We start from the raw sequence: 16,608 nt of genomic DNA on the forward strand, positions 1-16,608 counted from the left end.
CAGAGGAAGTCTATGAAGGGAGAATGCTGATTCAGGCTGGCCAGACTTCAATAGACATGGTCTTCTCCTGCTCCCTGCAGAAGGACTGCTCACCCAAGCAAGAGGAGGCTACTTCCCTTCAGCCTCAGAAAGAAGGTATGCTCAGATGTGATTATTTATTTTGACCTTTTAAAAAATGAATGGAAGTACACTGAGCTACCATTAAGAGACTGGGTTTCTGTAAGTCCCCTCCTGATTGCAAGTTCTTTTCTGAAGTTACCTGCGGAGAAAACATGACAAGTCACTTCAAGAAACAGCAAAATCATGTTTGGGACACAATTTACAAATTACTCTATTTAAAACTTTAATTTGTGATATTAATGACTGCAAAACACTTAGAATGACATTTGTTAAAGGCACATTTCATTTTAATGCATAGTGTACCATTCTAAAATATCCTAATTTCCTTACAAAGTGCTTGAGCAGCCACATACAGATAAAGTATAGCAAAATATATTTACAATCTAGGGTTTAAAATCTTAATCTGCCTAAAAATATTTAAAAAACTACAGAGATAAAATTAGTGCTTTCTTTCAGCTTAACTGGGTGAACATACCCTGCCCTCTAATTTTTTTTTAATTTTTTTTTTTAGTGATTTACTTAGATTAAAAAAAGATTTCTGTACAAGACGTAGTTACAAAAAGGTATTTTTGAGGATACTTTCATAAGTGTTAAGCACCCTGTTAGATGCTCATATATATATATATTTGGGAACCAAAAAGGGTGAGCTGACTGTACCTCAAAAGTATTGGTTCCAGCTAGATACAGGAACATAATTTGTTTCTTAATAATTAGAATCTGGAAACAAGTAATGCTGAAAAGTCAACTCACTCTGCCAAACATGATTTGTAGAGCTGCTAAAGATGCCTTCCTTGTTCCTGCGGGGGGTGCCTGATTTAGACCTATTAACCATTTTTTTTTTTTTTCTTCCCCCCCCTCCCTAAGCCTCTCCCCTGCCTGACCCTGCAGGTCTGCCCAGCATCATGATTTTAAACAGGTTTGTGTTTCTTCTTTGAATGAATAAAACAAGTTTTGAATTCATTTGAGTGCTGATTCTCACTGTCTTAGCCCATGATCAGCAAACTCCTGGCTAGGATGAACCTGTGAGAATACATATCCAATCGGCTCTGCATGGTGCTAGAGCTAAGGACCATGTGGGAAATTTATTTTCCAAGAATTAATGTTTGCCCACAGAACACCAGATGCCAAAAATAGGTCTTGGTTTACAAGTATGCACAGTGTGTGGTCTAAATTATTTTTCAGCTTTTGAGGTACAGCTTTTAGTGTTAAGGGGTTTGTAAAATATACACTGTTTTTATCAAAAATATTTTATACATTCTGATACAACATATTGCTTTTACCCTCAGTGACTGCCAATCTAAGTTCTGGAGTTCAGTGGCCTATATCTATACAAGTATTTTTTTCACTCAGAGTTCTACGTTGTACACTCGGCCACTGTGCAAAATTAATGAAGTGGTATAATTAAATTACTTGCCTGGACATAAGAATACATTACAACTTCCAAATATACATGTTCACAGCATGTATACATTGAAAATCCTTATGTTTTCTAAAAGTGATATGATATTATACAGCAGATACAGGATGATCTAGGTGGTTAGATACAGACCGGTTAATGTATCTGTCCCCTCGGTGAGTGGGAAAGGCATGAGTTTGAGTACAGAAGTGGATGGGCTTGGGAAATGCATATGCTTTGCTCGTTGTGGTTAGACTGAGCAACATCATTGTTACATTCTTCGTATCAACCAGGGTTTTAAGCCATGCTTAAAAAGCTTGAAGGCAAAACTGTTTGGCAAGTGGCTTTGGTAAACTTTCCGGATTTTTCTGGATTTTTCTTTGTAATGGAAGCACTTACACTGTTGTTATCTCAAAGGCAAGGCATTTAACATTTTTCCTAATAAATACCATAGAAAATTTACAAAACAAGGCATATCTGTTCTCATTATACCATTATTTTAAGAACTCAAGATGAAGGTGTACATAGAAATGTGTAGATTTATAGACTGCCCAAGATAATATTTAACTGAAATCATCTGCCTTCTCCAGCTAGAACCATGTTCTGTGTGAGTGTCATCAGTATCCCAAACTTCTATTTCCATGTGGCTGAGTAGAGATAAGTGATTACCTAGCTCAAAGTCTGCTTTTCCCACTTAAGGCAGATTAAAAAGTGATGTTATCTGCTGTAGAAGAGTGAGAGAAACAGTACAGATCCATGTGTGCCCATGTGTGGGAAGCTTAATACAGCCTGGGTTCACCAACTCAGCTTAAGAATTCCATAGACCTGCTTTCCAGTGCTCAGATAAAAAACAATATACAAAGAGGCCACTCTTCACAAGAGTGTTAAAACAGTACTTAAAAGGATCTTCATGTGATTTAAAAAAACCAGAAGCTACAGGTGGCACAGAGAGCAATTGAAGGGGTTGGTATTCTTCTGAGAGAGGCATTCTTGTGAGCCAGTCAGCTGGGGTTTCACAGTGTCTAGAAGTTAACACCAATCAGCAATGTAATCAAAATCTCTGAACATTTCCTGCTCTTCTTCTGAAAGTATCCTTGGTTCCCGAGGTGGAGTGAGGATAGGTGCTTCAGAGGTAAATTCGTCATCAAAATTACTAACATCTTCTCGTCCTCTAATGGTAGGTACAAAAGGAGGCTTCACTTTCTTGGCCAGTAAAGCATTCCAATCTATTAGCTGTAAAATAAACCAACTGATGTTTAGTTTCCTGTCTTTACTCCTTAGTGTCCTTAAAAATACTACTAGTTTGTACTCACCCTGAAGAAGTGATGCTTTTTCACATCCTCAGCATCTTTCTCTCCAGCTCCAAGGCGCCGCTCTGGATTTCTTCGTAGCAGCTGACAAAACATGCAACATTTCAGTGCAAAAATTCATGGGTAGGGGGAGGAACTAGGGAGGATGAGTGCTACTGTGTAAGAGCCAACACCAACAGTGGAGGGACAGTGAAATTCATACTGCCTGACCTATAGAAAATTCTTGGTCCTCGCAGAAAGGGAAAAACAAAACTTTAGATGTACATAGCGAGAGATAGCAGTGCTCTTTGAGAGATGCCTGAACCTGTTAGCACAATTCCCCCAGCAGCCTAGCTATGAACATACAGAGCACAGACTCACATCTCTCCCTGCAGATCTGTGGTACCAAGTCTTGGCACCCGAGGTGATTTGTGGGGCTAGTGTTCAGCACAGAGATACTGAAAAGTGTGCTTGTTGCTGGAGAGGATAGAGAAATTACGTAAGTATTTCTTGCTTGGCTCAAGAGAAACTACTCTGCTGGCTCCTGTGCCCAGCTATTTCACAGCAGCTGATTTACTGAGAGGGTTGAATGCTGCTTTACACACCCAGCCAAATAAAAGGGTTTTCTAGTTAACACCAGAAGTTAGATGCTCCTACTTGTGAATCATGCTGCTGTGAGCAGTCCCCTGTTCCAGGCAGAGTGCCCAGCATCAGGGTGGGTTGATAGATTTATTCATGATGCAGCCATCAAAAAATACCATCTACTATATTATGTAAGAATTTCTCAGATAGGAACAGTGCACACAGAGCTACAACCAGTAAACTGCATGCACAAAGTTCACGGTACGTGTATTCTGGGTGCAGTGTGGCTATTGGCATGATAATTTTCACAGTAAAAAATGGGTATTATCCCCAGGTACTGCCTTAAAACTGTATTCTTCTGTCTTTCTCTAGACAAACACTCTCTCTGGGAGTAAGCATAAATATTCTATAGCTTAAAATGATTGCTATTACTTAAATACTTATGTCACAGTAGTTACTGTGACATGCTTCAACTTACATGCTGCAGCACATTGCTGAATTGGGTGCTAGACTGATACTCAGTGTCAGCCATTTAAGCGGAGAGGCTGCTCCCAAAGGCTTTGAATCACCTCCAGTAGATGCCTTTCTGTCAACTGTGATAAGCTTCTAACTCAGACAGGTTCAAGCACCTTCTTCAGGGAAGTAGAGGCATTACACTAAGGAATAGCACTAATAAATCATAAACAAAATCAGCTGTTCTTTGCCAGGAATGGGACTGCAGATGCCATGTGTACCGTGTTCCCTGCCCCAGTTGGAACGAAACCAAAAAGATTTAGAAGTCTTTGAATTAAAATATTCATGTGACAATGTTAATCTACCAAATAGGTCAATGCAGCAGTGTTCTGCTAGGAAAAGAGAGCTGAACTTCTCTAGTTAGATATGACTAGGAAACTTCGTTCAGGGAGAAAATAGAGCCTCTAGTGTTTTACATTTTAAAAAGAAAAACTTGCTCCTGATTAAGGTGGAATGCCACCAACAATTTTCATTTAAGGTGATAGGCAGCATGGCACAGCATAAATGAAGCAAGTCTGAAATTTAATTGTAGAAAAAAATAACCACGCATAGGTTCTTAAGTATTTTGTTCCTCACAAAAGTAACTAATTTCCTTAATGATGGGGAGGATAAGAGGGCAATACCTAATATTATTATTTTGTTCTTACCCGTCTCATTATAGAGATGGCTTCTGTAGACAGAAATCGTGGATATCTTACTTCATCATTTACAATACTGTCAAACACCTCTTCTTCATCATCTCCAGGGAAGGGAGACTATAATGAAAGTAATAAAAAAAAAAAAACCAAACTACTAAACAGGCTTCAAAATCACTTACAATTTAAAACAACATATATTCAACTGACAGTCTGGAATTAAGGCACCCTGAAATGAAGTCTTCCTTTTCCCAGAAACAGATAGGGTAGTTTTCCATAAGGAAGAGAAAAAAGTAAGGCAAATTGGTATTATCCCTTAATTCTTACTGAAGGACTATGCTTTAAAAATGTGCTTTTAGAAGTAGAAACACCTAAAACTGGGATCTTCTTTGAACTCTGATACAAGATATACAGGGAATGTGGAAAGTATGTATCAGCTCTTCTTTGGGACAGCTGCCATTCACAAGTAACATGGTCAAGACTAACTTGTTTTTGTAATATCTTTAGCATGTTACAGCTCAAGGGTTTTCAAACTGTTTTGAAGTGACCTGACAGATGTAGGCGACACCCTACAAGCTTTTTGTCTTTTTTTGCTTGAAAGGAAGTAAAAGTAAGTTGAATGATCATCTTTTTAAAAAAGAACAGAATGATGAGCAAATCTATAGTTTTTTTCCAGTTTTTAGGATGTAAGACATCACTGTGCTACCTGGGGGACACTGTAACAAGATGGACCAGAAGGTAAAGCAGTATACGCAATGGTAAATAACTATTCAATAGAAATTTATTTATACCAGCTCATTTACATGGAACTGGGGCATTCTATTTTAGTGCACGTGTAATTCAAATGGTAAACAGCATTGCGTTTGGCATAATCTTTCACTACTATCCAGTTTTATGCATTAAAGTTCACTTCCATTCAAGCTCCAGAAATTAAGGAATTTATTTTCTCCCCAAAAGCATTTGAAAGCAGAAGACTGCTATAGCTGTACGCATCCAAATTTGACGATAACAGATGTGTGCTGGAAACTGAGCTCCCCAAAACCAGATGTGCTATGTTCTTGCTTAGAGACACTGATATTAATGTGCCATTACTGTAATGTGATTTAAAGCCTAATGATGTAATTAAAACCAAAATAAAACAAAAATCTAGAGGTGAAGTCTTGGACCAGCTACAACTCATTCACTTCCACAATTGCTGATAATTCAAGTTCATGACATGACTCATCGACTTCTATAGCATTACAGCAGCTAGTATCAGGTAAGTAGCTGATCAGTATTTAGTACTTCTTTTTCTTGATGAAACACATTAAGAAGCTTGCTGTAAAACTGGGTATGCCTATACATACTGTATATACAAGTATCGATACAACTGTGACAGGTAGGGCATATTAAACGTTGACAGGCTGGAATGTTGAGTTTTGTAACCTTTTTAATGTGTATTAGTTTTATGACTCCATTGTCTCTTACTAGAACTTACCTCACCCACTAGCATCTCATAGATAAGTACACCAAGACCCCACCAGTCTACAGCTCTTGTGTAGGAAGTTTCTGTCAGCACCTCTGGAGCAAGAAATTCCGGTGTGCCACAGAATGTGCTTGTTCTGTCTCCAAATCCCATTCCTGAAAAGTTACAGTTAATGAAAAGCAAGCAGTATTTTCTGCCACTCTACAACCTACTCCTCCAGCAAGTAAAACCCCTCTCTAGAGCAACTTCAGCCGATACTGTAGTTCCAGGGCCTGTCCTGAAGGCTCAGGCCAATGAGGTAAAACATTCCCCCATTCTTCCCTCCCACGCCCTTGTTCCACTTGTGCTTCAGTATAAGTTCTTCTACCCTGAACTATATGCAATGAGCCAAATAAGCTTCCAGTTACACTGTTGTCACCCAGTTATCTTTGCTTGGAAAGATACAAACAATCTTATGCTGTATTTCTACTAGCTAGTAGAAGAAAGCATGGTACACTAGTCAAACATGCCTACTACGGATGCTTCTACAGTGGCAAAACTACATATAGTAAAATAAAAGATGGAGTGTAATGAAACAACTTTGAGCAAAATAAGCCCTGTATATTTGCAAGAGGAGCACAGTTTGGGACATCAGCACCACAAGGACTGATGTGACACTACAAGTGGAGGTGCTGCAAAAAGCTTAAGAAAACCATTTATTGTAGCAGTCAGTAAATCAAAGAGCTCTCCTTGTCCTCGTTTCCTTTTGTCATTTATGGAACTTGTTTGTAGCTGAAGTCACACAACTTGCCCTATTAAAGACATATTAAAGACAACAGTAACGTGTGAACACCCACTGAATTTACTGAATTCCCTCTTAGGAAGAAGAAAAGGATACGGAGGACAGGCTATACAAATTGGAGAAGGAAACTGACCTTTCCAGATCTTCCCCACAATGGGGTTTGAGAAAGACACTGCAATTTCAGTTGCTACCTCTTATTTTATGTCTTATTTGAAAGCTAGTTGCCAGTAGTGGGATGCTTGAAAGTAACTTTCTAGCATGTAGGCTTCCCTTTTGGGATAGATTTCTCTATTTTAGCTATAGTATACTTTGCATGTCATTTCCATATACTTAGAGTTGCAACTATTTCTGAGTTAAAAAGATAGATAATGAATTTGTAAAGAAGTAGGAGTGAGGTATGGATTACAGTGGTACTTGATTTCATTGTACAGTGTCAACATGTTTAGCATGAGGAAAACCACCTAATGCTTTTTCTGCCAACTTGTAAAATGCAGCAGTATGCCTTATTAATAAGCAGAGATATGATGAAGTAAGACTCAGAATAGGTGATGCTCACAACTGGAGGAAAGAAAAATAGGGCTATGCTCAGATGCTCCTGATATTTCCCTACTGAGGAACTTCCTCCTGTCTCCACATTCGTACAGAGATGTATTTTTTCCTTTCAAATGATACAGGGTAAGTATACACTATACACATTTGGCAGTCCAAAAGTCTCAAGGAACAGTCAAGAGTAAGACAGACTATGAATTCCCCTACAAAGACAACGTAAGGGTCATTACCTTCTTTGCAAAGACCAAAGTCAGCAATTTTCACAAAGCCTTCTGTGTCCAGCAATAAGTTATCCAACTTCAAATCTCTAAATGAACATTTGAGAACAAAATTGCATCACTGATGTTTCTTCAGTACTATTCAGAACAGCTGAAATTCATCTGTGGAAATGGGTCAGTGACTACTTACCTATATACGATTTTGTGTTCATGTAAATACTGAAGTCCAAGAACCACACATGCAGCATAGAATCTGTTGGAAAAGTTAAAGTTAAAATTTCAATGGATTTTAGTCTTGCTTTTCAGAATGTGAAGTCCATTATTATTGATCTTTTTTATTAACCATCTTCTGAAGATTACAAATTGTTTTTCCAGGTACAGTTTAGTTTTATACAAGGTCAGAGTTTTAAAGCCAGATGGCAAAAATGCTTAAACTTGCAGCTTTAAAGCTGTAGTATGTTCGCTTGGCCTCAGGATAAATTTTCTGTAGTGTCCACTGCCATGGCATTGAAGGATTTCTAACTTGGCTTATTCTTTCCTTTTTTAGCCTTGTCTGCTATTTTAACTTTTCATTAAGCTTTTTAATGTAATCTTAAAAAAAAGTACTATAAACATTAAGTATTTGTATATAATTTTTGAATTAAATGTAGATTCAGGTGCATTAAACCTGCATGTGCCTTTTTCTAACAAAATCAGTTAGAATCTCTGACCCTTTTAAAAACTTAAACAGTATTTACTGAAATGGCATAATGTAGAGGCATGTGGTGATAAAGGTCTTAGTTCTTACCCGCTGAACAAAATGCTCTTCACTTAATGCCACAAAAAGGGATGGATACTCACACTGCTCTTGGTTCAGAGAAGACATCAGTATGAATGTGCATCATCAGATCCCCACCAGCAGCATATTCCATTACAAAGCAAACGTGATCTTTGGTTTGGAAACAAGCAAAAAGGTTCACCAAGAAGGGATGTCTTACACTATTCACAGTTTCAAATATTCGCTTTTCACACATCAAGCTGCAAACAGAAAAATCAGTAAAAATTTAAAGCTGAATCCTGAACCACAATTTTTCAACTCTCAGAAACTATTAGTAATTTATACCTTGTGTTTTTTCCGCTATTCCTCAGGGTAAGATAAGAACATTTTTTGTTTCAAGAGAGAGGTTTTAATACTTGCACACACATTAAGTTGGTGCCAGGATTTCCATGAAGTTACATTTATTTTTCACAAATGAAAGAGGAAACCTAGCAGTCCATGAAAATTGTACCCTGCCAATTTTCCTTCCAAATACTCAGGCTTGCATTAAGTATGCATCAATATCATGTGACATTAGCTTCAATCCATTTTTATTGTAACTGTATACAATACATAAAGTGAAAAAACAGTAACAATATTATAGACATCTATCCATAGTAATTCCAGATTATTTATCTTTAAGCCAATTGGTTAATTTTGTAGCTTATTCTTAATACAGTTATCTTTCTTTCTGCAAGTCAAATGAATATAGTCACTACTAAACAGTTGTAAAAGTACCTTCTTGCACTAAAACTAGACATTTTTGTAACTGCCACTTCACTTCCAAGCAAAGAAAAATCTGAGTTTTGGGGCAAAAAGAAAAAAACCAACCAAACAAAACTCCCAAATAACCAACACTGGAGTATACACAGGACTTAAGGGAAAATATGATGGACAAAGTATGGTAGAGTTTGAGAAATACCATCATAGGTGTTGCTGCCAGTAAAGAAAACATAGTCACTGTCCTCCTGAAATGTGATAGAAGTCTATAGAACAAGTAATTAGAATAAATAATTGCAAGAGAACCTAAATGAAAAACAGGATCAGCTTTACGTCAGAGCTGTAGTACAGGCATGGTAAGAGGGGCACTAAAACAAATCAGTATTCCTGGCCTACACTGCTCCCTCCTTGCCCCAGAAGAAAGACTACACGTCTGCAGCAGCCAACTAAGCAGGGAGAGGACAACTCGTTTCGCCCTTTCACTGAATTTAACTACTGTTTGGTAGAGCTTACAGTTGTGTTGCATGCAGAAAGAAAACTCAATTAATTTATGGAATCCATGTATTATATTTTACAAACTGACCTGTCTACTTCATCACGAGCGACAATATCTCCTTTCTTTAAGGCTTTAATAGCAAACATCTCGTTTGTGTTTTTGTACTCTGCCAACAGCACCTAAAACAGAAGATAAGTGATTCATTTAAGAGCTATATCTAGTTTTTGATACAGCGTTGACATTTGATATAGCCTTTTGACATTTACCTTTCCAAAATGTCCTCTGCCTAGTACAGCACAACATCTGAAATCTTTCAGACTGAATTGAAATCTTTGCTGTGATCTATGTAAATAAAAAAAACAGTCAAAAAAATCTTCTAGTTTGTTCACTTTAAGAAATATTATTCAGATCAACAGCAAAACCACTGCATTTTTACCTTCTATCTTCAGGCTCTCGGGTACTGGTTTTTTTAATGTCTGAATGGGAAGCATCAGGCTCACAGATTATTTCAGGCTGGAGTTTTGGGACAATACTATTTCTGCCGTTTTCAAAATCAAAAGCTGTTACTTCATCCTGTGAAGAAAAAGAAGTCTGAAAATTTAAAACTGATTGCGAAGGCAAATGAATGCAGAAATTTTACTATAAGCTTGTGACATTCTTAACACAAGAATTATCTAAGCTAAAATGGTATACTTTAAGATGATACAGATAAGCAAGCTTTTAACAGACTGATGAAACCTATTGCTCCAGTCATTCTGCTCTTTGTTAATAAAACCATTTTTTCCTGAATACTCTAATGATTTTGGGCTTTTGTTTTTTTCTGTGGTGGAACCAATGACATGGAGAGTTAAACACACCAACCATGGAAACAGTTAATTGGAGCATTCTGTTGAGACCATTCTGTATGGGTAAGTTAAGGGAGCATATGCTGAAATATAAGGGAAGAAATCCATCATAAAGGTGCCAATATTACAGCCTTGTTAAACTGTATAGCCCAAAATCCTTAAAGTAACTTGCCTGAGATGGTGCATCAGCAGCCTTTATCTCAGAGGAAGATTCACATATTTCCCCAAGGGAAGATGCACGGGGTGGAGCAGGTGGAGGCTCAGGCTCAAGTTCGAAGTCCAATTTGGCTACAGGAGAGTCACTGGCAAGAAAATAAATAACTCCTCAGTGTATAGCAGAGACTGTTTTAATAGTTATGAAAATGAACGTAAAACTGCACGTTATGTAGATTTCTCCTGAAACAAATCTTGTGTGTGTAGATCTCTCTCTAAAATGGATGTCCAAAATTAAAACATTGAAAGGTCTGCGGTCTTGCAGAATAAACAGATTTGACATACATTACATACATTAGGGCATAAGCATCTCACTGCTACTCTTGCTCTTAAAAGTACTTAAAAACTGTAGATATCACCTACCTGGCTGGCAGTGTTAGGTCAGAAATATGTGCATCAACCACTGGCCCGGTAGCAGGCACTGGTGCTTGAGGGCTGAAGGTGCCAGAGTGATTTACTGTAGGAATAGCTCTTCTTACCAGCCTTCCCCAAGTGGCAATATTAATATTCATTTGAGGAGCTCTGAGAAATGCTTTGCCTGTGGATATTGTGAAAAAAGCAAAGAAAGTGCAAGTAATTTCCTTACTTATTACCAAAAGCTATAATTAAAAAAAAAATTCATATTAATCAGTTTATGGTTTATGAAGAACAAACTGAATTTGTCATATTCCTTAGAAATTCCTAATTATTCATTATTAAATGCTAATGCATAATAAGGAATTTAAAAGAAAACATTTCTAAATACAATGCCAAATCCTTCATTATCAACAGCTTTATTCACAGACAAATATTAGGTCTCTGTATAAAAAAATATCACAGATCTGTACAACTTTTAAGCTTTACATGTATATATTAAACAATCACCTTGCTGTTTTGAAAATATTTTCTTCTGCCTCTGGAGTTTTGGTCGTCTTTCAATAACTGGATTAAAAAACGTAACCTGCAGTTCAAATAATATGTGTTATAATTCAAGTTTAAGAACAAAAGGCATTCTTAAAACTTTAAGAAAAACTTCTTCAACTATTCTGCAATATAATACTTGCAAGTATGGCTCAAGTGCTTCAAAGAAACATTCTTACCTCTGCGAACAGAGTGCCCTGGGGTTCAAGATAGAGACACATGCCATGCCGTTGGTTATCCAGGAAGTCTTCCAACCTCAGAAACTTTACTGCACACAAAGATCTCCAGTCACGCCAATAAACTGAGATTTCTAACTCACGTGACTACGACAGGAAACACATACACAGGAAATTACTTATTAGTAATTGTTCTGCAAGAGTTACCTCTGTACAATCATAAGATCTAGCAAGTCAAGGATCAAGATGCAGAGCTGTTACTTTAAAAGAGTGCCAGGGCTAACTAGCCATACTGAGCAAGCTCTTACTAGGATGATTGTAGCATTTCACTTCAGTTCAGATGTGATTGCCAGTGTCCAAATAAAAGTATAAGTGTAAAATTCCCCCAAGAGCAGAAGCAGTCACAGTCACCAGTCTTTCTGAGTCAGTCTAACAACAATGCTAGTTCAAGATATTTTAGCTCAAGCTCTGACAACAAATTTTTACAGTGTTTAGAAACCTCAACTTTACTAGTTTTTCATGTTATTTACAAGTAATCTATTGCATTTCACAGCTGCATAGTAACATTTTAGTACCTGCATATGCATCATGATGCAAGACTTTATACAGTATCTCTAGAAATACAGTTTTTGTAACATGGTTGTGAGGAGGGGCCAAAAACTTTAAACTAACAAGAACTACTGCTATATCTTGCTGGTGGGATTTATATAGTCTTAGGGTGTCTTAAATGCTTGTTACAAAACGTGAAGAACCCTGCAATACAATATAAGAGCAGCATTGTATGTTACTAAGTTCAGGTATCATAGTTTAATTCCATCATGATGCATCAACTTACTGTTTTTATAGGATAGCTGTAGGTTTTAAAAGAAACAAAAGTTAAGAAACAGCAACTGATAAAAAAAAATGATGGGGTCTGGAATGTGCATTTCAAATACAGAAGGATGCATGGTCATGCCTAGCAGAAGCAAAGTCCTTTTCTGGCACCAAAAAGCATCTAATATTGAGTTTTTAAATAGTGAACATGACACATACTAGGTTGGTAGGAGCAGCTACTAAACTTTGACTAGTTCTAGTCTTAATCTGAGAATAATCAAGGCTTGAGGACTCCACAGCTGCTAGTTTTGTTCTGCACTGCTCTCAACTGGAACCTGAATTTCTCTACCTGCAGGTCTAAAACTGCGTCCTTCCTAGATGGAAGGAATCTGGTTTGGGGCTCGGAGGGGCAGGGTGAGGCAGGGAGAGAGCAAAAACAGGAAGGTGGCTTTTTTTTCCTCTTCATTTGTTGTCATCTCCATATGTCATCTTCATATACTGGAGATGACATTTTAGGCTCCTAAAATATAGTTTAATTTTCAGTCTATTTTAAACACTGATGGAAAAAAAATCCTTATACCTTAAAATACTATGACTATCAGGTATCTAAAAAACAAATACTTGATTAAACCTATATAACATAAATTCTCTTCAAAAGGTGTGAGGAAAGAAATATATCATTTCGATACTTGCATCCTCCAAGTAACATTTAAAGTTCTAGGAAAGAATAATTAGTGAATTTATTTATTATTCCTGAAGAATTGATCAGCTTCACACGAGACCACTTTTACAGAAGCACTGTGAAAATTCCATGACATAGCTTTACCAAAATATCCATACTGTATCTGATATTATTATTTATCAGTAAATTCTAATAAATTGATGATCCTAATAAGAATTTAAGCACCATCTATCACAGGCTAAAAAGATGCTGTTAGATCTTGGATAAAAATATTATGTCAGTTTGTAGGCCAGAAAAGGTAGAATTTCTAGAATGCCAGCCCAGCATAACAGCTTAACCCCAGGGAGCTCATTCTGTTATGGATGGGAACACTTGCACATATGAAATTTGAACATAATCACAACAACAGGCAAAAAAAAAAGCAGCAACATGAAATTAATCTAAAGAATCGACTATAGCTGTCAATGAAGTAAGAATACATTTTTACCCTGTCTAGTTCCAGTGTAAATTTCTGATCCCATGACTGATTGGAAATAGGTTTCCAGCTAGTTTGACCGACCACAGTGTTATCCAGCTTCAGTACAGCACAGACTTCATCTGTAAGTAAAGTACACAAACTCAGCTTAAATCTTTAAGAGGATTTTCCACAAACAAAACAATCTTCATTAAGTTTCCCTTCAAAATGTAATCTCATATTTAATTGGTTCTTATGGTCATAATAGTGTGGTTGTGGTTTTGGGTTTTTTGTTTGGGGTTTTTTTGTTTGTTTGTTTTAAACAACTTGACAGATGAAGAAACACATAAGTTTAAAGCTTCAAATCAATTTAGTATTTTAAATTACAGAACATGGCATGCACATTAAAACGTAAATAAAAGATATGCATAAAAATAAGAGAAGTAAGAGTATACTGAACTGGACAAGTCATCAGTTTTCAAAAGGTTTCTACTGCTCCCACTTTTATTTTTACTGGTTCTGCTCATGAAGGATGATCTGGCTTCATTTGGACTCCAACCAGGTAGCGTAATCGATGTGGCTTTTGATCGACCAGGGACGTTTTCCAAAATATCTTGGCAGCCCATTAGCCTAACTTCCAGGGTACCTAGAATAAGACAGACAATGATTTATCAAAGATTTCTGTTCTTAAGTAAACAAAGTGAATGACTAATGATTGATTTATGGCAGTATCTCACATTCTGACCCCCGCAGGGTAGAACAGAAATATCAGATGAAATCAAAAGACAGATCTAAGACAGACAAATATACTGAAAACAAGCATTAAAAGTCAAATATGTGGCACTCAACTTTCTAGAAGGAGCAACAGTTCACCAAAATAACACAAAATAAGTTTTTGTTCCGTGTCTCAGAAGTATCTTTGTTTTCTTCACTTGAGAACCTAACTGACTTGGGTTCAAGTTGTAAGCAATGTCATTTTTTAAGATGACAAATCTTAAGTTTCTTATTACAACAATGGATCTTGCAGATGGGACAGTAACAATTTTTCACAAGTTTTATATAACCAATTAATATTGGATACATTGCTTTGGTAATTAAAATGAACACATTGACTATTGAGACTACCAATTTGTTCAAGATACATTCAGAAATCACATTTGCCTGCTGCATGCTAAAGTCAAATTTGAGTTAGTACATAATTTAAAAATCATTGAATTGTTCCAACTTGACTGAATTCGGATTTATAAAAGCTGAGACAAGAAGCTACTCTTCAAAATCTTCTACATCTTTAACCAAATGAGGAATAGAGGCTGCTGTTCTAATTTAAGAGAGTTTCCTCCAGCAGCACAGAAACATCTGAATACCACAGATGGTTTACAAGAACAGTAGGCTTACCTCATCCTGTACAAGATAGCATCTGTAAAACTCTGACACAACTGACACTAACAAAATTAACTATCAGAAGTGGTGAAATTAGCCAGTTCATAATCATACTGTCAGCTAGAAATGCAGCTCCTAAATGCAGTGTTCTTTTGACAGCATACGTACTTAACTGTGAAACTTAAAAGTACTCTTTTGTAACAGAAACTTAAGTCAGACTTGACCTAAAAATGGTCTGGCAACATTATAGCCCACAGAACAGACACCAAAAAACCAGTCTGAGAAGAAATCCCATCCTGTCGGGAACTAACAGCCGTAAGTGACAGCTAAGCATTAGGCTATGAAGACAAAGAGATGCTATTGGCTCCCAAAACAGGTTAAAAGGTAAAAGAATACCTCATTCCCAAACTCTGTTTAGGGGAAAAAAAAAAAAAATTAATAAGCAGAAAGGCTATAATCTTGTATAAGGACTGGATGCGTATCAGAAAGTTTTGTTGATGCACTTTAAAAAGTATGACAGCAGCACTGATCTATTTTTCCACAAAGTGTTAGAGGCAAAACACAAAGATGCTGTTCATTTAAATCCAGTTCAATACAAAAGCTCTTTGTGTAGCCAATATGAAAGTGAAACTATTAAGAACGTCACAAGCATGTAGCTCTCTTCTGGTAATTCCTACTAGAAACTGTTCATATGTATCAGTAAATCACATTTCAAGAGGAATTATTTGTCACTATAATGTAGCTGACGCATGACTATGTATTACAGGAAAAGAATAATTAAAAAAAAAAAAAATAGCTGTTTTAAAACCAAGGCATGATACTTCCTGCCCATGGTCGCTGATCATTTGAGATTCCATATGATGAAAAAAAGTTCCCCTCACCACTCTGCCACTTTACAAGGGCTCTCAGCTGAGGTCCTGATGCTTTTTACCTTTTGCTACGTATCTTACTGAACCAAAATGGAAGACAAGTAGACTCACTCCATTTTATTATTATTGCAGCTCAGCAGAAGAGTTCCTCTTTTTGTTTTAAGATATAACCCCACAGTACTTCAAAACTAAATTCTGGTTTCAGTTATACATGTATAACTAGAGTAACGTTTGAATTACAGATTGTTTTTGTAATAAACTTACTCTGTTAATAGTTGGTTTAATAGTTACATATAAAATGTTTTAGGAAACAAAACAAAAAAACAAACCTATCTGTACTAGTAATTCTTACACTACCACTTATTAAATAAATTTAGTAAAGCAACATACCCCCCCAAGTAGTCAAAAGTATTTACTTTTCTTAAGAACACTGGGAAGCAAATGTTTAAGAGCTTTGCTAAAGTATGGCTCATCTCTTGAAACAGTTTACTTCTAATGAAGGACAACAATCCCAGGTGAACCCAAGCTGTGAGAAGTTCCTAAGTCTTATATTTATATATAAACGTACTGTTCCCTCACAGTAGGCTAAGTCTCTAAAAAAAACCCCAAAACACAAAAAACCAAACACCTCCATGTTTAATTGCAAGGAAAATAATTCACACCAATAAATAGAGGCTTCAATAGTTCCATGCACGTTTCTTAGGATCTCCCTCCTT

At 36.7% G+C, this 16,608-nt stretch overlaps 1 protein-coding gene across 1 annotated transcript in view; it reads right to left on the minus strand.

Annotated features, from left to right (window-relative positions):
- Positions 1–971: 971 nt before the first annotated feature.
- The window catches only part of PKN2 (protein kinase N2), a 56,482-nt gene continuing 40,845 nt past the window's right edge, over positions 972–16,608 (minus strand). The window contains exons 7-22 of the mRNA XM_075508452.1: positions 14,104–14,289; positions 13,677–13,786; positions 11,698–11,841; positions 11,483–11,558; positions 10,982–11,156; positions 10,578–10,707; positions 9,997–10,151; positions 9,827–9,902; positions 9,648–9,739; positions 8,389–8,565; positions 7,739–7,801; positions 7,561–7,637; positions 6,013–6,155; positions 4,548–4,655; positions 2,830–2,910; positions 972–2,749 (exon numbers count right to left, since the gene is read on the minus strand). Of these exons, the coding sequence (XP_075364567.1) occupies positions 2,546–2,749; positions 2,830–2,910; positions 4,548–4,655; positions 6,013–6,155; positions 7,561–7,637; positions 7,739–7,801; positions 8,389–8,565; positions 9,648–9,739; positions 9,827–9,902; positions 9,997–10,151; positions 10,578–10,707; positions 10,982–11,156; positions 11,483–11,558; positions 11,698–11,841; positions 13,677–13,786; positions 14,104–14,289 (1,997 nt within the window). The 3' untranslated portion in view covers positions 972–2,545. The remainder of the gene's footprint in view (positions 2,750–2,829; positions 2,911–4,547; positions 4,656–6,012; positions 6,156–7,560; positions 7,638–7,738; positions 7,802–8,388; positions 8,566–9,647; positions 9,740–9,826; positions 9,903–9,996; positions 10,152–10,577; positions 10,708–10,981; positions 11,157–11,482; positions 11,559–11,697; positions 11,842–13,676; positions 13,787–14,103; positions 14,290–16,608) is intronic.

The sequence above is a fragment of the Mycteria americana genome, chromosome 7 (assembly GCF_035582795.1).
Source record: "Mycteria americana isolate JAX WOST 10 ecotype Jacksonville Zoo and Gardens chromosome 7, USCA_MyAme_1.0, whole genome shotgun sequence".
NCBI lineage: Eukaryota > Metazoa > Chordata > Aves > Ciconiiformes > Ciconiidae > Mycteria > Mycteria americana.